We start from the raw sequence: 27932 nt of genomic DNA on the forward strand, positions 1-27932 counted from the left end.
ATTTGCATGAGAGTAGAAGAGAAGTGTTAGATAAGGAACAAGTCACTCATCCATACAATTTATAGGCCTAAATGTAGCATAACTTTCCAAATGCTGAATTGCTGGTGCAGATGGGTATCCAACAATATAACACAGGCATGATGCTCCCTACTTGTAGATAAAATAGAGCATTTTTGCTTGAAGTGAGAATGAGGTTCCAGTGCTGAAATGCCTATATTTTACCTCCACCTTAGAATCTCTATAGAACATCCAGCAGTTTATTTTTGGCTTATAAAACTCCATAAAATTGAGAAAGGTTTTCAAAAAGTAGCCTAATGGAATAGAAGCAAAAACCCAAAGAGAAAATACGGTACAATTAGATTCAGTCATATCTTCTTCCACATTTAATACCCCAAAAAAGTACTGATTGACTGCTTAATTGCTTAAGGAACTGCATACAAAGCATAAAAGCATGCAATTAATTCTTGCACAGGCTATCGAGCGCCACCTATTTGATGCAACACCCAAAACGACATTCGCTCTGCATGAGTCCTACTGAAGTACGCAGCAGGACGAGCAGTGCAACTTTTTAGTACGACAGTCTGGCTTAGTTAGGTGGCCGATTAGCTAACTAAACTACACTATTGTGGAACTAAGTGGTAGTTGTGAAAACAACATGCTGAACCCTGCAAACGGGGAATCACTACATGTTGTCTCAAAGTACGTCCAGGAATATTTGGATCTTGTCGAATCGCTACCATTGGACCTTCAAAGATGTGTTTCTTTGATGAGGGAAATAGACGGAAAATATCAAGGTTGGTTAGTACATGACGTTAAATTGATTGAAACCGAACTCTGACTACATAGAACATTGTCACTGGTGTTTACATCTAACGCTGGGTAGTTCAGACTTGCAAAAAAGCTAACTATGCTAGCCAGCTAATATAAACAAGCTATCCTTGCTAAGCTAGTTGACGCGCCACAACTACTAGCGTTATATTTTCATTCTTGAACGTCAGTCAGCTTTTAAATATAGTGAATGTTATTTGACAGTTTCCGTTTTCCGTTGGGATACTAGCTCAAGAAATCAACTAAGAATCGAAGACAATAATTTATTGTATTTTTTAAGAATGGCAAATCACTCGGTGTCTCATGACAACTTGTTTGTAACGTTGCCAGAGAAAGCAAAACTAGCTGGGTTGCCAGCCTAACGAGCTAGATAAATTAGCTAGTATTTATTGCATAGCGAACTACCTATCGTAGTTAACTACAGTAATTTCACCTATTGAACTAGCACATACTAGCTCTGATTAGGCATGAAAGTTGTGTGTTACAACTTGGTAGTTAACAAGCTAGCTAGAAACCTTGCTAGTGGTGAGGTTTGATGCTAACGCTAGTTAAGTAGTGTATTTTGTTTTGTGCAGGTTCCCGTCATTTACAAATTAGTGCAAGTTGACTTTCTCAAAAACAAATACAAGATGTAGATAAATAAACGTAAGATAAGTTATATACAGGCTTATTCTGATTATTCCCAGCGCTTAGACAAGATGGTTAGCTAGCTAAACTAAATCACAGTTGGCAGCAGCCTGTTTTGTTTCAATTTAACCTATCGGTATCCTGTAATTTGCCACTGTATACATAACTAGTATATTTATTGCTTGGTTGATATTGATTTACCAATATTGATTGTATGAATTAATTATCAAATTATATTGATTAATATGTTTAATGTAATTGCTAATTTTACAGAGATCCTGAAGGAGCTGAATGATGCTTATGAGAAACACCGGCAAGAATCAGACCCAGTTCAGAGACGCCGTCTTCTCCACTGCATTCAACGGTCTTTGATCCGCACTGAAGAACTAGGAGATGAGAAGATCCAGATTGCAGGTCAGATGGTGGAACTGGTGGAGAACCGCAGTCGACAGTTTGAGTGGCAAGTGGAGCTTGTCCAGGCCTGCCAGAGCTCACCTGAGAGTGCTGTGTCTGTGGGCAGCGCATCTTCTGCTGCTATAACGACAGTAAACATGACACCACTTTCCACTCCACTGTTGCCACTGGCCAAACCAAGCGCAGACAGAAAGCGAGATGAGACACTAGGGTCAGTGGAAAAGGCAGGAGGGAAACGCTCACGAAGGCAAAAAAGTGGATCAGAGAACCGGGAAAACTCCAGCTATGGCTTGGACCACAGTGAAGACCTCAGCATAGGAACACCAAAAGAGAAAAAACCCAAGACTTCATCCTCATCATCATCATCATCAAAAAAGAAAAAGAGGTCTAAAGCCAAACAGGAGCAAGAGGCATCTCCAGCTGACCTTCCCATTGATCCAAACGAACCCACTTACTGCCTGTGTGAGCAAGTATCTTATGGAGAAATGATCTGCTGCGATAATGATAAATGCCCAATAGAGTGGTTTCACTTTTCCTGTGTGGGCCTTCACCATAAGCCCAAGGGAAAATGGTATTGCCCAAAGTGCAGAGGAGAGAATGAGAAGACCATGGACAAAGCCCTAGAAAGGTCCAAAAAGGAACGGGCATACAATCGGTAGTCTCTTAAGTTAGTGCCAGTCATCTTACCTATTTTGAGTATGTGATATTCTTTATACAGTCTGTTCAAAATGGACGAGAGTTACATTCAGTTCATTCAGTGTTTTGTAAGAGAACCATTCAAGGTTTTCACTGTTCACTGTGATTTGTATCTGGTTCTACTCAGTTATACAGGAGTATTTTGCTAATGGTTACATGGGTTTATAGGACTGCAAAAGGGTTCATTACATAAATCTAAATACTTGTACACGTCTTGTAGACCTGACTTTTACCAGTTTTATATTCCTACTTTTCATCTCATTGTCAGCACTGCAATAAAACCAATTTGAAGGTTTTATGTCATTCCTTGCAGTATTTAGTGCAAAAACCACCAACATAAAATTCTACATTTAAAGACATTGTGCATACAGTTTCCATTTTGGCAACTTGTCCTGTTGTTGACCAGAGTATGCACTTAATTCAGATCTACTACACTTTGAAGGTATCGTTTCTCCATTAGAATGTACAGAAGAAAGCACAGATGCTACAGCTGTTGATAAGCTACATCAGACCACTAGAAATAAAATTAATTCTGATACCAAGTGTCATTAGTACAGTACTGCAGCTCAAGCCTGGGGGAATCTAATTTTTTATTCTCAGTATTTACAAGTGCTCTCAACCAGTGCAAAATCTGTACATATATTCAGTTGTCTCTTATATACAAGATTACTGAACTAACTATGGGCACACACTCAGGCATTCATGCATGTAACAGTATACCACACGGAAGCAAAGGACTGGCAAAAGGAAATAAAAATATAGCAAAAAACTAGAGGGTGATTATTGTTTCCAGGTAAATGCCCAAAGGCATTTTAACTTAAACATATTGTGATCAGTGTTACTTCATAATACAGAACTGAGCAAACACTGCACCATATCCAGGAACTGCTGTGAGCTTTTCATTGTATTGAATAAGTTGGGTGCCCTTGCTTCACATTCCAACATTTCAGTCTTGTATTCCAGTTTACAATCTCATCCCATCCTCAACATATGGATATCATGTTGCAACACTCAACATTTGAAGACTGGAACAAACATAGCCACAGTCTTTCACCTGTTCACAATAGAAGTATGCAGATCCAAGTTTTTTTTTTAAACCCACAACTGGGGGGTGGTGTATGTGGGCAATCTGATAAGCAAAGGAAAATAAAATGTGTAGTGTATTCCAGATATAATTGATAGATGTTAAACTGGGCTGGGCTTGTATTCCAGTAAACTTGCTTTAAAAGCAAATAGACTAATAGATATTGACTTTAAAAATTTAACTTGCTAAAGCCAGGATGGGTTTGTAGCTAATTGAATATTCTCGCCATACTTTAACCAATTTAGTCATGCAAGAGAGAATGTCAATGCAATCAAAAAAGTATGTAAAGTGCATAAAAACTTAAAAACAAACTAAAATGATATTACTCCACTAACAGCCACAAAAAAAGAAAAATGTGAAGTGCAAGTGTCCAGTCAACTGTCTCTCCAACTCTGCTCAACAATAGCTGACACGCGTTTCTCATATTCGCGTTTATTCTCCTGATAGAGCTGTGCTGCCTGGCTGTTTGCAGGACTGTTGGGATTTGGTTCATCAAGAAGGGACTGTGGGGAAAGAACAAGAAGAAAAGGAAAAAAGTTAATATATTGGAATGCATATCAACAAAAAGAACATTTTAGCTGGATGAAAATTTGAAGTAAATTTCTTACTGAAACATTTTATACTTATTCCTCACAGATATTACCAAGACATGCTGCCATGCCATGCAAGCATAAAAATGAATTCCTGGATGTAGATATAATGACACTTATTTTGAACAAACAACTGAAATATTGTATATCTCAGTCACTTCACAAAAAGGTATAGTACTCCCAAAACCGAAGGTTTTACAAAACAAGTCCATGCCGAAATCCCACTTTGCAGTTGTCTTAAATTGAGACAATTGAGACAGTCACTTATATTTAAATGCAAACACTAAGTCAGATCATTAATCAACAACAAATTACCATTTAAAATATTTTCTATCCATCTATATACAATGATGACTTAAGTGACTTATTTGGTTATGACCTGATTACAGACCTGTATTGATGTCAGGATAGATGAAACATCATATGTTGGACTCCAACGATTCTGAAGAATATCCAGGCAGATACTTCCATCTGCATATACTGATGACAAACACAAATAATAAATTCAATATAGTTTTATTAACAGCTGAACAATAACATTTTCACTTAATGTACTGTATTTGAGAAACAAATGGGACACCTTACTGACTACTTATGACTCCAGTGAGATACCATAACTTGGTTTCTTTAAATACTGAGCCTACCTATTCTTTTCTTCAGATATCAGCTTTAAGTATAGAAAGTCACTGATGTTGAAGAACCAAGAAATTCACTCAAACATACTGATCCTTATCGAAGTGGACATTGCTTAAGAGGATGTCAAGAAAAGGCATCTTGTGATTTTACAACATATAATAATTATTCAAGGGTCATACAAAATTAATTAAAAGATACAAAATGATCTTGATCATCCCTGGCCCTTATCCAAGAGAGAATGGTCACTCACCATTTGGATGAAACATCTTTGAGACAAATCGTACAGTTGGAGGCTTATTTGGGTATTCTTCTGTAAACTCCACCGTTAGCTTGAATGTACCTGGCACACACAAATATGAGACATGCTTACTTTCCCTGGATAGCAGTTACAGTGCATGAATTATGCATAAACAGTATTTATTACACTCACCATCTTCAAAAGGTGTACCCTCTGGACTGTTTATATATATATAAAAAAAACATATACAATAAGAAATTATTAGATGAAGTAATTTAGTCACTACTAAGTTAAACTATTTATGCCCATTTTATTTATGACAAATAGGTGTCGCCACACAACACCTAACGCTAGGTTACTGTATTAGCAAACCGACATCACATATAAGCACAAATTCACATTTCACGGCGTCACCTTTGAGACTGTACATTCAATTCTACCAACCAAGTCAGGCAGCTAGAGTTAGCTAGTTAAAAATTGCTTAGACTTTGAGTGGAAGTCTTCCCACTCTTACCCAAAAATGACAGCGTTCCAGACCATGATGTTGTTCTCGGATGGGGCTCCACTGACGCCAGCCGGCGGGTCCTCCTGGAGCCTAGAGAACACGGAAATACCGGTATGACACAAAAATAACGACATAAAACAAAGTCAACAAAACTTTAAAAAACAAAAAGCTAGCCATATCAAGTGTTCTGTCGAGACAGAATGTATCCAACGTTACAGCACTTGGAAGTAATCGTTTTAGATTTATGAACATCTTTGCCTATTTTTGACATGAACAAGAGGAACCGTATAGCGCTGTTGGCTGGTTGTTGGTGATTTGGTTAGTTATCGAATTTGCTTTGACAAAAAGAGCCGAGCCGCCTCCCTTAGCTACCTAGCTAGCTAGTCAGCTCTGGGAATGCTAACCTAACCAGCTAGGTAACATGAGATCTCGTGTTGTCGTCACCACACATCACATAACACTATAATTTAATACAGCACGTCAGATGTTGACGAACAGTACGACTAATAAACAAGCTTGCCTACTTTGCTATCTAGGTTAGCTAACTAACAGACAGTTAACGGTGTACCTTGTTAGCTAAGATAAGTTAATATATTTATTCCCAAATAACTAGCCAACAGCTACTAGCTAGCTTACTTGGGTTGCCCATCTAAAATACACGAAGCACACCGGCTTTACTAAATACTCACCTTTTAAAATCTCTCATAAGCCGTCTTCTTGCAGGAGTTGACATAGTTAGGCAGCTAATTAGGTTAAAGGGTAAGTGTTTACTATGAATATATATATATATGTATATATATATATATATATATGTATATATATATATATATATATATATATATATATATATATATATAAACGATTTATAAACTAAACTAGGCTACAGCTAACTAACTAGTAACTATTCACAACACAAAACGACGAGCGTTTCCCTTTCTAGTTACGCCTTTAAGAAAACACCTATTTTAACCTACGATCGTATTGGTACGGTGTACTGAGGACAGTCTATACCACTGTATGTCTATATGTCAGAGCTATCGACAACACTGCCAATAAAATTGACAAAATAATTTTGAAGTTTGTATTTTTATTGTTTTCATGAAATGCACACTTTTTAATGATCCAAAGTTTATACAAAGTTGAAACAAGTAAAATCGAATGTAACGTCGAAAAATAACACTGCCGTAGTATAAAATATCCCCTACACACTCTCTATTTTGGTACCGTCTGTATTGGAGTTGCGCCGCTGACGTTTTTGGTAATACGAACGTATGACGGGAAAGGGTGACGTACATCCTGTGATCGAGGGCAGTGTGTGTGTGTGTGTGTGTGTGTGTGTGTATACACACACACATACAGACACACACACGTGTCTAGAGCGGTTGCAGGCTATAGTACCACAGCCATTATTTGAATAATCATTTATCTCACTCTTGACAAGCATGTCTTTGATATATATACGCTGGGCTTAGGTTGTCAGTAGATGCCAAATTTGTGTAAATGCCACTCTCTGTATCATAGCAAAGCATGTGCTCATTGTGGCAGATGATGTGGCTGTTAATTCATATAGGTCGGTCCAATAAAATAAACATAAATACTGCAAAGTTCATTTTATCAAGTCACATTTAGTGAGGGCTGATAATTTTGGTGGTATAATTTTATTAAGACAAGACAGATTAAATGCCTGCCACAAAGCACCAGTTTATGGTTAAAATCCAGAGACATTACATCTAGGAACAGTACACTCTTTTAGCAGTATGTAGCACAAACCACATAGAAGCCAAGGGCTCCTAAATACATGAAGCAAGTATCTCAGACCTAAGAAGACATTCACATTATTCACATTCCAACTTTACTCCAATTAGTTTGTAATAGACAACGCAATACTTGCACTTGTTCATGTTTAAACAATTTTTTGTTTGCAATGGAGATCAAATATATCATGTAGGCTACTCTGAAACGAGATCTAATTAAATACATGTGAAATCAAGCAGGTGTCTTTTTTTCTTAAGACCCATGAAAAAGATGCATGGCAGTGAAGGGAGAGTGATCATACTGATCCTCAGCACTGACTGACTTTTGGCGCTCTAATGGTCTGCTGGTGTCCTCGATGTTTTCAGCTGTGTCACCGAAGCCATTATGGTGGCTGAAATGAAGGCCATTGCCAAGGTTATCAAGAACCAAGGAGACATCCATCTTCGCAGCTTCTGGCATTAAGGCTGCATTTCCATTTCCACTCCCTTGTGTCTGCTCAACATGGGCCATGGGCTGCTCTGACTGGTGAAAGACACTTAAAGTGATCCCTGGTGCTGGAGAAAAGAAATCAACCTCAGTTTTTCCTAATTGAAAACTAGTAGACTTTCGACTGATAATATTTTTTGTTTGTTTTGCACAGTTTCCAGTTTGTGTATTATTGACTATTGGAGTTAAATGAAAAACCTATCAGAGATATTGGGGGGAACTTAAACTCAATTTATTCAGTCATCAAATTGCAAAACTACTTCAAGTGTCACATTGGAACAATTTGGTAGCAGTGGGCAAAGTTCTGATTCATGTTGCAATAGGTTGTACCATAGCACACACAAAGGAAAAATCAGCACAGTGCTCAACATTTGCTAAACATTAACCCCATCTACCTATTTAAGGCAAGTCAGGTCAAAACACCAGAAACGCAAACGCTCAGGTGTGATATGACCTTTACTGAGAAAGTGAGAAGAGAGGTTATCAGTGGTAGCAGTAATGAACCGCGAACCTTCTGTCAAGCATGGGATGAGGAATAAAGGGATATGAGATAAGCTCTTCTATTTCTTCTTCACTATAGTTTACCAATAACAAAGTCACCGCAGCTGTTGTTCTGTATGACTGCCACTAGAGGGAGAACTACCACAACAGATCTAAAAATCAAAACCAGCACACTGTTGCCATCAGGCTTATAATTAAATCGTAAATTATTTAATTAGCAGTACAAATGCAGCAATTTCAAACAGCTTGCTACAGTGGTTTACATGTAACCTACAAAGCAAAAAAATTCAGCCATGATTTATAACTTAAGCCCAGATGGTTTTGTCTATTGGATTGGATCAAATCTTGAAAATGGGTTGTTCAAAAGAAAAAAAGATTTGGCATCAGATTAGATCACATAATCTAGTCTTGATGAGCAAATGGTGGCACAGGTCTTTTAGTTCCATTTAATTTTCTGACCAATTATTTGTTGTTAGGCCCACTATATTTAACTTGTGGTTTGGCACTTTTTTGAGCATATATTTGTTTATTTTTAATTGTAGGTCAAATGAGGGATCTGATTGTTCAAAAAAAAAAAAAAGAACTGGAAGGGGATGCTTGTGTTGTTTTATTGTGCTGTTTTCTGACTCTTCAAATAGAAACACTTAAAAGTGACCCCATGCTGGCTATTCTACTTGTCATTTTTCTACATTGATAATAGCCTATACTGTGATACAGTCCCATTTAGAGTACTGGTAATGCAGAAAAAAGGCAAAAAGGTAAGATGGATAACTGGTCCTGGATTGCACAACAATGTCCAAATCCAAATACTGATTTAGATTACATTTTTTCTTTAACTGGCCTTTTTGACAGAGGCCAACTATTTCATGCCATCATGGGTAAGGTTCTGAGCTTGCAGTTAAAAATATATTAAGTATATGTTCATACAACTAATATTTCTTAAGATGTATTATGGAATTATGATCTCAGGTGAATTTTACAATACAACCTGGTACCACTTTTTGTTTGAATAGCTGCCCTAGCTATAAATATGACTGTTCCATTAGCCAAATACGTTAGTACATCAAAATGAAACAATAAAAAAATCCAAGGGCAACTTTTCCTTACAAAAAGATATAGAAGCTAAATCTTTAATACAAAGAAACTTCCAGAACTTCCACAGAAAGCTACAAGCAGAGGCAGACTAACTGTTCATCTAAAAGTTTGAAATTTAGAAAACCAGAAAAAACAGCACCGGGAAGTTACCTATAGATGGACAGACAAGACACACGCGCTTAAAAACTGCACAGATAAGGTCTCATACATCCATGTAGAGTACAGAAACAGACATGTATTAGCATATGACACTTCATAGTGAAACGTTACAACAGAAGGAACAAACAAAAACAGAAAATTACACAGTTCTTGGAGGATTTGACAAGACAGACTAGAAATTATCCCTAGTCTTTGTTTCTCAGAAAATGATCAGTCTCCGGTTGTGGAGGAATCGCTTCCACAAAGCTGAACCAAATCTTCACACAAATCCGCAAGAGTCAAGTGCACAACCAGTATTAGCTGATTACTAAAGTACAGGTCCAGGTTGATAGACAAAAAATTCAATTAATATTCTGAAAGTGTTAATGGGCATCAGTGCTGATTTAACCATTATATGTTTATATTCTTGAATGTTACAATCAAATTTACACATCAATTTATGGAATTTATTGTGCAAAACAAAGTACACCATTATATAACATGGGAATTACAGACAATGCAAAATGTTTATATAGAGCTGTGAATATACATTTAAAAAAAACGTGGATTTACTGCATACAAAGAAAAAAAATCTGTTAGGTCTACCTTGTATATACATAGAGTAATACACACTCTCCTATACAAATGCAGCTAAGGCCACTACAAGTAGGCATAGGAGTTAGTACAGCGACATGGTATCTGCATGGAAGCCACTGTGAAGATCTCATGGTCTTTGGGGACCGGGGAGGGGGGGTCCTCTATTCTGCACCCCTGCTCCTGCTCTACTAGGTTGGTGTCTACACTGCACTCCAAAGGAAAGGATCCATTTAAGGATCCATTCCCACCTGTGGTGCTTAGTATGGGACCAAGTTCCATGTGCATGGTCTCCATCAGGTCCTCTCCACCAGATCCATTCATCCCATTCATCATTTTAATTTGTAGATCTAGGCCTGCAATTACACATCATGGGACACGAAAGATGATTAGGTTAATATATCTTGGTTCACAAAATATTAGGGGTGCATAAGTACCATAGAGATATGACCAGAAAGTTCTTTAATATAACTGAGCTGATATAATATGCATTTAATATTCAGAGATGATATAAATTATGCATTATTTAGTCTAGGATATGGATGATTACATGTAAAAGCTTGAATACAACACCCACTACCATGCCAATATATATGTATCACTGCTGTGCTGAGGCTGGCCTGCTACACAAATATTATCAAGTCACCAATAAAGTGACTAGTAAGTGTAAAATGTGCATCTCTAGTGTAGACAGATGTATTGAAATGCATTATTATTAAATGTAAAACCAAAGAACATGAGATTTAAAAGTTAACATTATGATCCAAATATCCCATATTCTTATATCCCATTATTTATTATTTTGGAATTAAAATCTCAACCTACCATTGGTTCTGGCCTTTTTAAAATGATTGGGCTCAATGAAATCAAGGGACCTCTTTCTACTGGGCACCCCGTTATGGAAGCCCCGCCCCTGGCTTAGTTGGCGGCCCCCATTGAGCACAGAATCACTGGTGACAAAGCCGTTAAGCCGGCTGAGCTGATGGTTCTGCGTATTGGACAACAGTTGGGCACACTGGTGGAAGCCCTGGGCGTGGGCTAGGTCAGCTGCAGTCAGTCCACTAGCATTCTTTAAGCTGCGCAATGATAAAATCATTGTGTTAGCATTTCTGGTCTAATGTAAAGGTGACCCAATCAGACAACACTCACTCTCGCTCTCGCTCTCTCTCACTCACTCACTCTCACTCACTCACTCACTCTCACACAAAGTTCCTTTCTATCTTTCATAACCTGACACTGAAAGTAATTTTTGACATCAACATTGAAAAAAAATAAAATAAAGATGTTTTGGAACAGTGAGATTTTGACTGCAATAGAATATGATAAATTTTAATATGCACTCATGTAGCCTGACTGAGATTAAAGCAACACTGAACACAGAGAGCACCAGTTAAATGTTGACTGAACAATGAAGAAGTTACAAAAATGTATAAGGACTCCATATGACATGATATTGAAGTTATGTAAAGTAAGGAGTCAAAAGAGCACAAATGGCAGTTATAACAACTGCAAACATGTAAAAAGCAAACACAGATGAAACTGACCCATGAAGTAAATAATGAAATCAGTCCACTGAAAAGACATTCTAGCCAGTTTACTGAGGATGAAAGAATCAAATTTGAATAATAGAAAAAAGATGGGAGGGCAACCCATGATTGATGGACTGATGAAGAATCAGACATCAGAAAACACTGAAAAGAAAGATGAAGGAATAAAGCCCTCCAGTGCTCAAAGGGAACGAAGGTACATAAAAAGGAGGATCAAAATGGAGGAGCTTTAAAAACCAAGGTGGATCCCAGACAGCAATACATCACAGAGGGGAAAAAAGAAGCAGAAACGGGAATAGTGTGATAAGGTTCCTCTTGACAAGCAAGGGGCCTCACTTGCAAGTATACATAACTGTTTTGAAGAACAATAATTATTTATTATTATTAATTATATAACCAAATATTATTTGGTTGTAAAAGTATTCCGCAATGAGTTGGTGTCAATGAATCAATGAAAGAGAGGGAATAGTCTTGTAACAGTTGAGAAATGAGAGGCACTTTCTCACAATGAATGCACTGAATGTAATAACTGAATGAAGACCGTGTACAAATATTGAGCGAAACACAGCAAATGATGAAATCGTAACAAAGCACAGTGTAAAACAAGGATACTAATCTTTCAGATTCTAAAAGAATGTTGAAAGGATCAAGCAGTTCAAATGACTTAAGGATTATCTGATAAATCTTCACAAAGACTTTAAATTAATATTCCTAAAAAGGAGTCAAAAGGATGGGGCATAAGAGGTCAAAGCAATCTGTGAGCTGAGCAAGGACCTTTACACCATTTACCAGCTCCAGCCACTACTAGACTGGCAAGAAAAAGATTTAAAAGATAAATGTTTAAGCATTTATTACTGCATGAAGCTTTCCCTTGCTGTCCGATGAACAATGTGAAAAGTATTTTTGGCACAAGAACATGAGAACAAAACATGGTTCAGGGTTGTGCATTACAATATATTTAACATATTCTATTGCAGTCTTTAAAAAAAATAAGAATACATGGATGAACAAACTGAAAGGCAAGAGTAATGTTTCAATTTCTGCACCTACCCCAAGCGGCCACAAATCCTGGTTATTTCCCTTTCCCATCCCAAATAGCCAAAAGCTCAAACATCACTGTAGGTAGCGCATCACAGTTTAACCACATTCAGACATTGTGTATATAAAATAAAGCTTTTTAAAATTAGTTGTTAAATTGGTCAAACTAATGTACAAATGAATACAATTCACAAGTTTCTAATAAATTCTAAAAGAAATTTTCTCCATTTGTAATAATAGTACCTGCTATTGCATGATAAAAAAAGTATTGTGGAAGAGAAGACAGGAGGTGAAAATCCAAGGCATAGGTTTATCAGTTATCACAGATTAAGTGTCTTGATTTAACTTAAGACCTTACTGTTTGTACAGCCATATGCAATAACGATGTAAACTCAGAATTCTATGCACTAAAGTGGGTTCTTGCATTTCTAAACAAGTGGAAATGCTGAGAGCATAACCACTTGGGTAGAAAATGTCAAACATTTATGTTGCGACTCCTAGAGGAGAACAGGCTTGCATTTCTTTCTCTGCAATTATGCATCACAGTGGATTCTGTGTCAAAGAATTTTCTGAGAGAGAAACAAGTGGTTCATTGTGACAGACTGGTCATGTCAACATTTTAACTGGAGGAGGAGTAGCAGCATGAATGTATATGTGGACAGCCTCTATGCCCAAAACATGCTCAAGTTACTAGGGACTAACTATTTATTTTATTATATTTAATTTTCAATATTCTAAACAGTATATTAAATATATTAGTTTATTGATTTAACATTTACTCTCTGATTATTAAGGATTTTCGGACTACTCTTACTGCTGAAACAAAGTGACTTCCTTACTTCATGTGGTATTTTTCAACTGTGAAGCACAACCTGTGATTGCCATTCATTAAGTGCAATTTCTCAAGCCCAAATAAAGTTTGCTCACTCATGAATTCATCATCCACAGACAGCCTACTTCTTTAAACTTTCATAAAATATCTGACTTGCTATATCAGCGTGACAGACACATTCATCAACATACAATAAAGTCATTTCCAAAACATATCTAAAACAAACAAAAAAAAAAGTTATGCTGAATGAAAATTAAAATTCAGACACTGTTCATTTCATCAGACCTCTTACACTCAATTCCTACCAAAGTATTTAATAAAAAATGAATGCTTCCAAGCAGTTTTGAATTCATGAGGAATCAATACGGACTTTTTAAAACTATGGCTGACAGCAAGGAGGTGGGTCTCAAATTGTAATCGGGCTCTTAGATGCAAGGAATCTGAAATAAAGTGACGGAAAATGTGCACAAAGGAAAATACTTTTTCTTACATACATTTTATATATTAATATTTTAATGCCAAAGATTGCAGTGCAAGATGTGCCCAATTCATTAAGCATGAACTCTGTAATACATGTAATCTCATATATCGCAGTAAATGATCATAAATGACCATTAAATATTCTCTAATCTCTAAAGTAATTAAAAATAAACATCTTTTTGTCTCAAAATTAGCTAAAAAAAAAAATCTGAATGGTCAAGAAGAACTTAAAATCTACTCAATGTAATTAAATCAGTAAAATCTATTCAAAGTATTATTTATGCACATCAACATGCAATTCTTTATTAGTGACTGTAGGGTCAATTAGCATCTAACATTTGAGAAGGCTACCTATAATAAACTGACCAGCTTTATCTATAATCGAAATACTGACAATTATTTAACCTTATATATTAAAGAACTTGTAGATAAATATAACTAAAGGCCATCATCTTGCACATGCATATGTAATGAAAATGGCATCACACCAAATTGTCCAACAAAATGGTTGCCTTGTTCTTTTGTTTGGCACACATCCTGTCCTCAAGATGAACTTGCCTCAGATTTCTGGCACCTTTCACTAGATTATATTGATTTATTTAATATAGAGAATCATTATAAAATATTTATGCCACATTACTTTATAAACATTCAATATATTTAGTGCAGATTTTGAAACTTAAGGAAATGTTTGAAAACAGCTATTTACAAGACATGTTTTCATTTTGGTATATAGTCATTAACTACTAACACTGAAGTCACTTGACTAGTTTATGACCAGCTTTTTAATATTTTTAATGTACATATTCCTAGCACACGTTTTATGGAAAACAATTCTTATTCCTTGTTTTTAGCCTTTTACCTACAACTTCAAACGAATCCAAATGATCTAGCCTGGAATTAAACTAATATATATATATATATATATATAATTTTTTACTTTTATTTTATTTTTTCATGTCAAGACTTGTGGTCTTTGGAAGGCCATAAACAAATTTAAATATCCAACAAACCCTTTATTAATTTTAAGTACAAATATTCATGACATATTTAGGGTGGTGATTCCTCTCCATCAACTACCAGAGATACTTATTCTGCATTTCTATTAAAATGTTGTCATTTAAAATCTATTTCTACATACACTGTCTGGCCAAAAAAAAAGGTCACACACACTAATATTTCGTTGGACTGCCTTTAGCTTTGATTCCAGCACACATTCGCCGTGGCATCGTTTCCACAAGCTTCTGCAATGTCACAACATTTATTTCTGTCCAGAGTTGCATTAATTTTCCTCCCAAGCTCTTGTATTGATGGGAGATTTGGACCACTGCGCAAAGCCTTCTCCACCACATCCCAAAGATTCTCAATGGGGTTCAGGTCTGGACTCTGTGGTGGCCAATCCATGTGTGAAAATGATGTCTCGTGCTCCCTGAACCACTTTTTCACAATTTGAGCCCGATGAATCCTGGCATTGTCATCTTGGAATATGCCCGTGCCATCAGGGAAGAAAAAATCCATTGATGGAATAACCTGGTCATTCAGTGTATTCAGGTAGTCCGCTGAGCTCATTCTTTGGGCACATAAGGTTGCTGAACCTAGACCTGAACAACTGCAGCAACCCCAGATTATAGCAGTGCCCCCACAGGCTTGTACGATAGGCACTAGGCATGATGGGTGCATCACTTCAGCCACCTCTCTTCTTAACCTGATGCACCCATCACTCTGGAACAGGGTAAATCTGGACTCCTCAGACCACATGACCTTCTTCCAGTCCAATCTTTATGCTCCCTAGCAAATTGAAGCCGTTTTTGACAGTTAGCCTCACTGACAAGTGGTTTTCTTAAGGCTACACAGCTGTTTAGTCCCAATCCCTTGAGTTCCCTTCGCATTGTGCGTGTAGAAATGTTCTTACATTCACTATTAAACATATCCCTGAGTTCTACTGTTGTTTTTCTACAATTTGATTTCACCACACGTTTAAGTGATCGTCAATCACGATCATTCAAGATTTTTTTCCGACCACATTCCTTCCTCAAAGATGATGTTTCCCCACTGTCCTTCCACTTTTTAATGCGTTGGACAGTTCTTAACCCAATTTTAGTAGTGTCAGCAACTCCTTAGAAGTTTTCTCTGCTTGATGCATGCCAATAAATTGACCTTTCTGAAACAAGATTAACATCTTTTCCATGATTACAGGATGTGTCTTTTGACATGGTTGTTTAACAAATGAAGCTACTCACTGCATCAGTTAGGGTTAAATAACTTGTTGCCAGCTGAAACAATCACCCATGTAGTAATTATCCAATGGGAGGCTCTTACCTATTTGCTTAGTTAAATCCAGGTGGTGACCTTTTTTTTGGCCAGGCAGTGTAATTGTGAAGATGAAAATGTTTTTCATTTTGACTGATGCCATAAATTTGTGGCAGGAATTTAGGCTAGATTAATTTTGCTGCCCACGACATCAAAAGAGCTGTGTATCAAGCAATAGAATTTGAAAACTTTGATTTTGGTTACTGTGTGAACAAGCATACAGAAAAGAAATAAAAATATTTTTGTATTATGTGAATGCCATAAATTTTTCACAATTCATCACCTGGACACTCTTTTGCAATATTTGATATTGTTCAGAATGCACAATGAACAGTAGTGATTTATTAGAGGGGCCACTTGGATATTGCAGCCTTTTGTATCAGCGTCACCAAGGCCATCATCTCTATCAAGTATGTTCTGCATTACTCTTTTATATATGGATGTCTTTGCATCACATTATTTCACATGACTTCAGAACTAAATTATGGCAATAGGTTAACATAACATACTAATTATCTTAAAATATATGAATGATATTTTAAATCAGACTGGTTCAAGTTTTGGGTTTGTTTTTTTTTTGCAGTGCTCTTTACGCTTATGACTAGGAGAAAAATTGGTTTAAAAAAATATGTGAATGGACATGATAACATATTTTAAACTTGCTGGCTTCTATAAAAACAAACAAAAAAGCTTAACACAGTCCAAGTCAACTATTGAACAGTATTACAAGAGACCCACCAAGCTCCAAGCATGTCAATGAAGTAAAATATCTACAATTATTATGAAAATCAATTGACATAATTGCAACTATTTAGGCAAAATGGCTAGATGGATGCATTCATTTTTCTTTCTGTCCTAATATGCTTTGCTTCACTTTTCTGAGCACACAAACTCCCTGTGTTTTTTCTCTCTCAACCTAACATAACGTTCTCAACGTCATCTTTTAAACCATGCGTATTCTGGATGTGACAAGTGGAACTGATTAGACCTGTCCTATGCATAAAGATCCTATGGTTAGTTTACAAAAAACAAATGAAACAAAATAAATACAAAAAACAGCATTGATTTAAAGGCATATTTTAGCAAAGCATGCAGATCTAAAAACAAATATATACAAAAACAAAATCTACATCTAAATTCAACAACCTTCTCTTTCGAAACTTCTCTAAGTACAAAACTTCCTATCAGTAAAACCAATCACCGCAAGAAATACCTCAACAGTTTGCCAGTGTGTAGATACTGAAGGGAGCGATAGTGAGAACACTCCTAATGCCACAACAGTGCAGTTTCGTTGAGGGAACTTGGAGTGAGTCAGCAGTGTCTATTTGGAATGCTCTCCCCCTTTTCTAGGATTACTTAAAAAAGTCAAGTCATTTCGAATTCAATGGCTGCAAAAACATTGAGATGTGTAGATTTTCTCTAATATTTTGCGGCAACAATTAACATGATGAAATTAGATCTGCAGGTTTTTTTTCGTAATTGTGTCACTTTCATAAGGATAAAGGTGACAGGATTAATAAAACAACATGTTTTATCATTAAATCATGAGTAATAACCCTGCAGATGACATTTTAACAAAGACAATGAACCTCTATGCAAAAGGTCTCAGCATAAAGAATGAAGACAGGTTAAGTAAGAGTTAAGGCAAAGTACAGATCTAGTAATGCACACTCATCTAAACCGCTCCTTTACCCTAATGTCTCTCCTAAATCAACTCAACCCTGTTATCTTTACATGGAGGATTAAGGGCTCTTGATATAAAAGTATTATATATGAACAGTTTTGTTTTTTTGCATATTTATATTTGAAAATTATCTGGTTAGATGTCTTTTAGTTTAGGCTAATACAGACAACAGTTTTGTGAATGTAACTGGATATTTTATCTAGAACATCTGCATTGTAAAGTATTTAGATATGGCCATTAAGAGCCACCATCCACTGAGAGAACCATTAAGATTGGAAAGGAAGTTGATGTAATGGCTTAACACATCAGTTTAAATAAGGACATGAAGAATATGCACTGTACTGAATAGATGTGGTCTTTATACATTTCAGATCAGCAAAGGAAAGTCATGAAGTCTTCTTAATGTAGCGAAAAGACTGAACATATCTTCTATCCATCCTTTCCAAAATGGCAAGATACACAAAACAGTAGGATGCTTTTGAATTTGGAGGTCTGAAAGTCAACCTCCTGAAACACACTATCTAGTGGAAGTCCCAAAAGCACATGAAAGACAAAAGGTAGAAAACAACTATTAAGAATGAAGTTCAAGAATTTAAAATTGCACTCCTGAGGTACCTTGAACTGTACAAGTTGCACATAAGTGAAGTCTAAACATGAAGAGAGACAAATCAGAAAATGTGAGAACCATAAGAACAATGGGAAGCACATATAACTGCCCAACGCTACCCTTTGAAGCACGTGTTTATTTAGTAACCATATGCTTCCTTATTTGTTTATGTCGATGAACAAGGGATTTGATATGGACAAGTGATTTGTGTTTTCAACAAAGATCATTCAGGCACCCCATAATTAAAACGTTTAAAAATAAATAAATAGATCACATTGATGTTTAAGCTGAAGCTGAATATCAAATTTAAAGGTCACACAGTGAGATCTACAAGTACTGAAAACTGAGGACAAGACTGTCAAACACAGATGGCACCTTCTCTTCTTTCACTCAAAGAAATTACCATGAAAGTTCCACTTTCTCACCTGTTGAAAGGCCCAGCTTGTGAGAAGGATCATGATTCGAGTTCCAGCATGTCAGCATATTTAGATGAATTTGTGACCATGACATGAAGTCCTTGTCTGACAAAATTTAGCAGAACATGTAGATTTGAGCCATCTTACACTATGCAAGACAGTTACAGATCAAATATCCAGTTTTTATTTTTAATAACATTATAAACTCCAATTTGTTTGTATCGTTTAAGTGTTTGTATAAATTGCTACAACACTTACATTTACAAGGAAAAACTATTTAAATGCAAAATTTAAGGGGTTACTTTTTCAGTGAATGTCAGGTTATGCCTTTTTATGATTTTAGAATGTTGATTCTATGATCCTAGACTATTTCCATACAACATACTTTTATCTTTCCTGTAGGAAAGATAAAAGAGGCTTTTAAGTCAGCCTGAGGTGGTAACACCTCACAAATGTATTAAGAGAATACGCAGAGTAAGTAAACTCTTAAATAAGGATTGTTATTGTCCCATTTTCACAAAGATCCTTGAGATGCATTTGAGATACATAGCATTCTGCCAAGAATCAATAAATGCTTTAGTGTATACTTTACTATATTACATTTTAAGAATTCTACCCATTTCATATACATTTCATTTACAGTGAAAAGTATTAATTATTTTTATTTAAATTCCACTGAAAGGGTTGTTAAATCTGTTTTTAAATAGGGGACATGTCGCCAAGAGTTTCTTTATAGATTTTTCAATGCTTAATCCAGCAGTTTTAAATAATTGTTTTGTGTATGACTATAAGCTTACATATAAAAGTCCCAATTGTCTGCTTACACAATCAGAGATGGAACAAACGTGTAGAAACTGTGTATTAGATGTATATGAGTATTTGTTTAGATATTTATTAACTATTTAGTCTTTGAATTAACTACACTAAATTATTTTATTAAACATTATTTATTACATTAACATCTTTAACAACTTGTTACCTGGAATCTTTACAAATGTATCTCTTAATAAGAAAATAAGAGCCCTTTTTTCCTCCACCACCTCTTATTGTACATTTATTCATCGTACTCCCTTACTTGCTTGTGAAATTCAATACACCTGTCAAGGGAAAACAACATACTTACATTCTTCAATTCTGCCATAACCTACAGCAAAACTACTAGTACTACTAAGAACTTGAAAAATATAGTGTCATACAGCAATTACAAACAACAAATCTCAACAAATCCTGTTTGATGGGCTGCAGCTTGCACATTTCATCATTGTCTCAAAAGCATCTGTAAAATCAGGAGAAAGTGGAAAAAACATTGAATATCACTGCACATACTTGACACAAATTATTTCAATGAGTCTGAATGCCATATGTTGTCCCAAGTGTTTGAAAATCTATAAAGTCTCAAAAACCGTGATTCTGGAAAATAATTTGTCCCTTGTTCTAAAGTTTAGCTTTTTTATCGTTCTTTTTTATAAATACTTAAAGGACAATTTTGATTTGACTCTATATAATCAGTACAGTTCTATAGAAAAGCAGCAATGCCTATAAGGCTAGTTTAGAATATCAGCTTTAAAATATATTAGGTCAGCCACATAAGATTTACAGCTTACTCATGATGATAGACAACACTGAATATTTAACTAATGCTAAAAGTAGTACAATCAGGTACCTTTTCTGTGTTCATATCTCTAACTTCAGCATCATATCCCTAATTTTTCTTGCTCAGTAAATTATTTTTCTGCATTCTTGTTTAAGTAATGAATAAACATTGTTTATTCCTGGTCAGTAATTTTATTCTGCATTCTTGTTTAAGTAATGAGTAATCAATGAATGAATATTGAGGCAGTGGTTAAGGTACTTGACTTGTAATCGGAAGGTTGTCAGTTCAAGCCCCACCACTACCAAGCTGCCACTGTTGGGCATCTGAGCAAGACCCTTAACCCTCAGTTCCTCAAGCTGTATTCAGTCATAATTGTAAGTCTCTTTGGATAAAAACATCAGGTAAATGCAATATAGATGTAGTTATTATAATTTTTTGCATAAAAACAACTTAAATAAGCCTAATGAGGTATTGTAGCAAACAGTCTACAGCACCATTGTGAAGACGTTATTGATTCTATGAATGGAAACCAACAACAAATGGCATTCAAAGTCACCAGGAACCTATTTCCTAGTTTTGGAATTTCAAGCAGTTAAAAGAAAATAGTGGGCATGGAACAGGATTTGGTCCGTACGCATCAGGCTTTTATATCTCAATAATGAGGTGGGGGAAGCCTGCTCCAGCAACAGGACCAAGCAAAAACAGATCTGCTATTCCACAGAGGACCCAATTTTATAAAAGTGTGCCTTAGTTACCCACAGTGCCATAAACAACTATTCACACTTTCCTCTTATAAACATTTTATCAAAAATTATTTATATGTTTTATTGTGATGTAATGGCAGCCAGAACGTGCTGTCCTGACGAGGAAAAGAGAGCTTCATATCTATACCATTTTGCTTTCATTCTGTGTGAAAACTAATTAAATAATTCTAATTATTTAGAGTACTTACTAAAATAGTTCCTCAGGTGTGGAACCTTATGATTTGCATTAGTGGAATTGGGAATTCAGTTAACTGATAAGATTTTGAACAATATTTATTAAATTGTTTTACAATTTTAAAAGGGGCGGGGGCGGATGCATGCAAATACTTGTTCAAAGCACCGTATGCTGTTTTTCTTTCATTTGTTCAGTTAATTGGGTGTGAAATGGTAAATGTAGGAAATGATACTTTAGCATACTGTATGTATATATTTTACTCAAAATCTAAAATATAAATCTATAGCAGAAAAAAAACACCAAATACAAAGGATACAGTATATAATTTAAATATCTGACAAAGCTAAGCTACTGATCTGATGATCATTTTTAGTTAGAAGTACTATTCCATTCTGAAGACTACAAAGGAAAATAGCAGGTCTTTAGAACTATATAAATTCAGAAGCTAAAAATGTGATAGTTACAATCTGAAGTATACTAATGGCCCAGTCACTAATTTAAGACGAACATAAAGGTCCTTCTGTGAAACAGCAGATAATGCCCAGTTAACATCCAACAAAATCACCTGAGTAGCTCTTTTTATAGTAAGATTTTTCTCATTTTATAGTAAGTCATTTCTCATTGTGAGGAGATATAAAATGGTTAGACTACCTATTGGTTTAGTATCTTCAGGATGACCAACAAGGACACCACGATGTTTGTCCAAGTAAAAGGTCAATGTTTTATTTGGAAACTTAGCTAAGCATATCTTAGTACCACCAGTTGTGAGGTTGTTGCATCTGAGCTATGTAAAACATTCTAAAACATGAACAAAGAACAGGTGTGGCTGCAATGATTCAGTATCAAATGTCAAAGAATGGGTGTCTTGTCACAACATTCTGAAGATCAGTAGACCAATGCATATTAATAGTCTATCAGGTTCCACAAAAAGTTCTCTCTGTTATGCTTTCAACTGTTATGCCACAAACTGACATACAGTACTGAAAATTCAAGCTTCCTTGAACAGCTAACCCCACCTTCCTGATGCATAGGAAAATAGCATATTTAAAAGGCAAAAAAGCTCAAAGTAGACTAAATAATACATAATACAAATACATATTTATCAGTGAGCAACAGCCAAATTTAGATTCACATTTGCACTATTCATGTAGATTTAGATTGAATAAAATGTAACAATGCTTAAATCATGTTACTCATTTACTGATTTAATGAGCACTGTTCTGATCATTACACTCAGTCTGTGTGTTCAGTCTGATGTGTTACAATCCATTTTTCATAACAACTTGATAAATTATAGGACTTTCAATTATTCTGTCTCTATTTGATGAATAAAGAATCATGCTAATGTCTCATATCAGCAGTTCAGAGAGAGCTTAATTGTGGTAAATAATTACTTTTGATAAGCCACCTGTGTCTTACCTATTTTGCATCTCTTAACAAGGGAAATGACCCTTTAAGCCACCCATAATACTGCAGCAGCAGTTAGGAATTTGTGCTTTGAAACTATGAGGAAATGTGCACTTAGCTTTGCAGCCTAGTCATAAGAACAAACTTACCAAAAAAACAAAGTGAAAGAAAACAAACAAGGACATTACCTCAGCGCCTGATGACATAACAGACAATGTAAAATGATCAAACCACCCGATTCAGAGATTACATGAAACATTAAACCAAAGTCATATGTGGAAATAATATTTCTTCCAAATCTGGACAATTTTTCAAGAAGGACTCCCATCAAAAATAGACTTAACATGAATGTTAAATATATGTTTTCAAATAAAATAAATGTGCCTTAAACTCAGCTATTGTTTTTGCCGAATTCTGAATGAGAGCCATAAAGTTTGGACACCCATGCATACCGTGACGCAGTTTCATATTTTACAGATATATTAACCTACAAACAAATAACTACTAATATTCTGCTTGGACAAATCTATGTACCATTTAAGAGTAATACTACTCCTATAACAGGTTTAGGAATAGTTTAAAATGTGTTTATTAATGGTTAAAAATTAGGTCATAAACACATTAAAAATAAATAATCAGTTACAAAACAAATAATAGAAGCAAGAGTTGCTTTCCAAACAGTGAGCCCACATTGCTCTATACTTTTAAAACCTCAGATCTGGTTGGTTACTTAGTTTACTATTTTATCTCCATCAGTCAATATTATCCTCGTGAACTTCAAAAATGATTTATTAATAATTATTTCTTAACCACCAACAGAAGGTCTTATTAGCCAGAAATGATAAGTTGGCAAACATTAACAAATGGAATTACTAAACAGAATCTACACAATTTATTTGTGTTATAACTTCTTATGAATTGCTTTCAAGGTCTTCATTACCATATTAATAATTATCAATAAACTAGTTTTATTGTTAAGTCTTATTGTAAAGTGGTACTCAAAGTTCTACATATACATTTTCCTTTGAGTCTTAGTGATGAAGGTCTATGATGGGCCAGAGTCATGTTAAAAGTAAGCTAAACCACAGATGATATCAACTCTGGAATTGGAAGATTGTGTTTGAAACATCAAGCATAAGAATGTGTACTGCAGTAAACAAAAACAAAAATTCCAGATAAGAGGCCTTGGCTAATGGAAAAAGAACTAAAGGGAGCTGCTGCAATTCTTTAGCATCCAACTAGTGTATCTTAGAAAGGGTTTTTGATGAGAGTCCTTACTGAATACAAAGTGCCAGTGGAGTACTTTCAGGGATGCTGAAGGTAGAGAGTTGCAGTTAAAAAGCCTGGTGAGCAGCTATGAGGTGAGACTTACTCAGCTTTCGCCCCCTGAACCAGGAGAGTGTTTATGCACTCTATGCTCCCAGCACGAGCTGCCTTGTGGATGGGGGTTTCCCCAACATAGTCCTGAAAATATAAAGAAATCGAAAAGAACAGAGGAAGGTGTGGAAGAAGAAAGAGTGCAAGATAAAAAGAAAAAAAGGAAAGAGGGAAAAAGTGAGATAAGCATTAACTTCCTTGGAAAACCAGGTGATACCAGACCTGATGATATTCCTTCCATCTGCCAAATTGCAAAGTGACTGAAATCTCATCAACACTGGCAAATTACTCTAGTTATAACAACATTACTCTTCATTCAGTGCCAGTAAACCATAGGCTATATTGACTGACACTCTCCCGTTGACCCGAATTGACCTGTTTACACAGGGATGAAGCACGAGCATGCGCAAGATTGGCCAACCATTGCTGAAGCCAAGTAGCCTCATGCATGACTCATAGGAGAGGAATGTAGGTCAGCCTAACCCAGGCCAAGGAACACCCACAGGGTGGAGGAAAACATGAGCACATGCCATCCTCCTTAAACCATCATCATCCATTTTGCATAGGTGGGACAAGGATATCACATAAGGACAATGGCAAATGGATAAGACTATACTTGGAAAAGGTGCAAAGCATTAACAGTTACATAATGTTGACCCACTAATCTGATTTCAGTGCTCTTCGTCGAAGAGGCATCAGGGGATGAGGCTGAGCCAGAGTGTCTAAGTACGCAGAGCTGGGAATATATCCACAAACTCGGTAGCAATCCTACTCTGCGGGCTCTCTGGTGTTTTCATCTGTGCAAGACCAACTCCAGCAAACTAAACACAAGCAATTTCAATCTTGGTCTGTATGTGAATGTATTACAAAAAAAATTACTGGCTGATGAAAAAATTGGGAAGACAAATTGTACAATTGTACAAATTATAACTGTCAGCAATTTAATATGCAAAAGATAGAATTTTCAAATACCAATTGTGAAGGACCATGGCAATGCAAGATTTAATGTTTGTTCCTGCTATAATACACCTGATTCCAACATAATTCAATGGGGTCTGACCTGATATGTTCAAATATTCTTTGTTATTATCATCTACTTCCAAATAGGCAGCTTAGAAGCATTATAGATCTCAAGCAGAACAGTAGTCAAGTGGTCACAGTTATCAGACTTCTCAGACTAAGTGTGTGGACAGAACAGCTCCTGCTACTGGATACGGTCATGTCTGACAAGGGCCAGCTGATCCCATGTATGCTCACAACAGGTTTTCAGTGACACCCACCTGTCTGTTGATGTCGGCCCCGGCCTGCAGCAGCCAGAGCAGACACTGTGGATGGCCGCCAAAGGCAGCGATATGAGCAGGTGTCTGGGCAAATCGGGAGGTTATGGAGTTCACGCTGCAGCCCACCTGTATCAGCTGCATGACACACTCCAGCTGGGTGACATGAGAGAGAGAGAGGAACATAGAGCAAACAAACATGTGAGGTTAGGAAAGGACAGCATGAACACAGAAACTGAGAAAACCAGCACCTGGTTTACACAGTACTTAGCCCAGCACCTGAGGATCTACCATACATATCAGGTAACATGGATGAGCTGGTCTTCATGGTCTTCAACATCACCTGGCATCTCAGTCATAAATCGTAGAACAAGTTATTTTAAACTATGGTTAGAACAAATTTCTGTAGCAGGGTGCAAAAAAAGAGGGCTACCTGTGAATTGGGTTATATAGCTTAAAAAGTGAAATGTGAAAAGGTACTTAAATTTTAAGACTTTTAAATCGCTTTTTTACACAGCTAGGACATTGTGTCAGAAAAATAACAGGAGTTGAAAGAGTCTAATTTAAATTTGTAATCTGAAACTCTGCCCAGGCTTGACTTCTGCTTTACATGCACATACTCATCCCCCACCCTCTGATCACAGACACAGTAGACAGAGCTTGAAAGTTGTCTTAACTCATTTCGATGACTGACAGTTTGGTCTCTCTCTCTCACACACAAATATAACTCTAGTGTTGCCATTCTCTTTCATCACTGCACATGATTCATGCAGTTTACATCTTGAATAATACATTGTTTCATTTACGAATTCGTTTCAAGGTCAACAATCCGTAACTATATTTTTTTCTCTTGCAAGGCAGTAATACGCTTCAGACAACATAACTAAAAACCTAAGTACAGTCTTCAGAACCTGAAAATTCATAAACTGGTCTGGTAAAAATGTAGATAAGTGCACGATGCTACACAAACTCAAATCGATCAAGGACTGGTGAAATTTACTGCAATTTCAAGCGTATAAGATATAGTCTAATAGCACTAAACGTCACTGGAATTCTGTAAGAAATCGGCACACACGGAATGGAAATACTGAACGCTTGTTTAACTTCAAATATCCCTTAGTTAATGAACGACTTTATGGCCATGGCTTACAATAGGGTTTTCACTACTCGGAAGGGGCGGAGATGTGGTACTGGGATTTGGCGGGAGAAACCATTTTATTTACTGTATCTATTTAAACTATTCTAAAGGAAAGTAGCTATCGCTTCTGCGCCATTCGAGGGCGGGGGCTGTTCCATACTGCGCTGATATGCGGAGGCGTGTCGTTTCCTCGTCTGCTGGCCTTGATGGCTAAGCTTGCTAGTATGCTTGGTTATGATTCTATTATTAGCAGCGGTCGATTGTTACTTATCAGACTACAAATTCACTAGCTGTGTAGCTCGGTCTCGACAAACCTACATTTTTCCACGTACAATGCAGCCGTGTTCCTTCCATATAATACATACCAATCGTCGAATGGCTTATTTAAATCACATTTATGAACAAAATATGCTTAGGGATTGTGAAATGAACGCTATTAGGCCATGATGGCATTTTCTACCTAAATATAACACGAAGAGCACTTAACCAGCAATGTTAACTAGCTAGCCAGTTATCTTCTGAGTTAGCTATTTTGCTCTATAGGCAAATTCATGTAATAGCTAGCTAGCCATCATTATCTGACCACAATGATTAGCTAACTTAGATTTTCTAAAAAGTACCGTAACAGAACAGTGGATAGTTATACCGTTCCAAAATGTGCAGCCCAGTGTAATGGGGTCCATCCATAGAAGGAGTCTTCGACAGCGAGATCTGCGTGGTTCGTGGTGCATTGGAGGAGCGAGCACAAGGCACCCACATCTCCATCCCTGCACGCCCGATGAAGAGGAAAACGAATATTCAGCACCTCTTCGCTCGAAAACCCAGACTCAGTTCCTACCGACATTAGTGCACGCGTATGAAATCTGACAGAATTGGTATAGAATAATCCAAATTGTACCAGAACACACTAGAAATGACCTTTTTTAAAACTGACTATGAGGCTGATGCACGATCTCGCTCCAAACAAAGCGCATACAGAACTTAAAAATGAAACGCAAGACGAAACATGACACGGAAGACTTAAAACCTGAAAAGGATTCGGATTGGGGTTTGTGTGTGTGTGTAATGGGCAAAACGTGGAATGGATTATTATTTGATT

The 27932-nt window shown here is 36.3% G+C and overlaps 3 protein-coding genes across 3 annotated transcripts; 1 reads left to right on the forward strand and 2 right to left on the reverse strand.

Annotated features, from left to right (window-relative positions):
• The first annotated feature begins 509 nt into the window (after positions 1–509).
• Positions 510–3585, forward strand: ing1 (inhibitor of growth family, member 1). The gene is made up of 2 exons (XM_027016435.2): positions 510–794; positions 1729–3585. Exons 1-2 carry the CDS (start codon positions 656–658, stop codon positions 2526–2528), a joined length of 939 nt encoding a protein of 312 aa, XP_026872236.2. The 5' UTR covers positions 510–655; the 3' UTR covers positions 2529–3585.
• LOC113581349 (ubiquitin-conjugating enzyme E2 A-like) lies at positions 3139–6413 on the reverse strand. The gene is made up of 6 exons (XM_035523594.1): positions 6308–6413; positions 5628–5708; positions 5306–5331; positions 5126–5215; positions 4631–4719; positions 3139–4152 (listed from the first exon to the last, which is right to left on the reverse strand). Exons 1-6 carry the CDS (start codon positions 6349–6351, stop codon positions 4024–4026), a joined length of 459 nt encoding a protein of 152 aa, XP_035379487.1. The 5' UTR covers positions 6352–6413; the 3' UTR covers positions 3139–4023.
• Positions 6414–7257: 844 nt separating this feature from the next.
• Positions 7258–27833, reverse strand: ankrd10b (ankyrin repeat domain 10b). The gene is made up of 6 exons (XM_027016416.2): positions 27480–27833; positions 25699–25851; positions 24414–24505; positions 11013–11263; positions 10439–10543; positions 7258–7927 (listed from the first exon to the last, which is right to left on the reverse strand). Exons 1-6 carry the CDS (start codon positions 27675–27677, stop codon positions 7626–7628), a joined length of 1101 nt encoding a protein of 366 aa, XP_026872217.2. The 5' UTR covers positions 27678–27833; the 3' UTR covers positions 7258–7625.
• Between the last annotated feature and the right edge of the window lie 99 nt (positions 27834–27932).

The sequence above is a fragment of the Electrophorus electricus genome, chromosome 2 (assembly GCF_013358815.1).
Source record: "Electrophorus electricus isolate fEleEle1 chromosome 2, fEleEle1.pri, whole genome shotgun sequence".
Lineage (NCBI taxonomy): Eukaryota > Metazoa > Chordata > Actinopteri > Gymnotiformes > Gymnotidae > Electrophorus > Electrophorus electricus.

What these genes read in the sequence shown, in the direction of transcription:
- LOC113581349 (XM_035523594.1), bottom strand. Translation starts at nt 6,351, where the DNA reads ATGTCAACTCCTGCAAGAAGACGGCTTATGAGAGATTTTAAAAG. An exon ending in AAAGATGTTTCATCCAAATG is followed by an intron (nt 4,720 to 5,125) that starts GTGAGTGACCAT and finishes GTTTGTCATCAG; the next exon opens with TATATGCAGATGGAAGTATC. An exon ending in CTATCCTGACATCAATACAG is followed by an intron (nt 4,153 to 4,630) that starts GTCTGTAATCAG and finishes CTTTCCCCACAG; the next exon opens with TCCCTTCTTGATGAACCAAA.
- ankrd10b (XM_027016416.2), bottom strand. Translation starts at nt 27,677, where the DNA reads ATGTCGGTAGGAACTGAGTCTGGGTTTTCGAGCGAAGAGGTGCTGAAT. An exon ending in GGGCCGACATCAACAGACAG is followed by an intron (nt 24,506 to 25,698) that starts GTGGGTGTCACT and finishes TTATATTTTCAG; the next exon opens with GACTATGTTGGGGAAACCCC. An exon ending in TAAAAAGGCCAGAACCAATG is followed by an intron (nt 10,544 to 11,012) that starts GTAGGTTGAGAT and finishes GTGTAATTGCAG; the next exon opens with GCCTAGATCTACAAATTAAA.
- ing1 (XM_027016435.2), top strand. Translation starts at nt 656, where the DNA reads ATGCTGAACCCTGCAAACGGGGAATCACTACATGTTGTCTCAAAGTAC. An exon ending in AATAGACGGAAAATATCAAG is followed by an intron (nt 795 to 1,728) that starts GTTGGTTAGTAC and finishes CTAATTTTACAG; the next exon opens with AGATCCTGAAGGAGCTGAAT.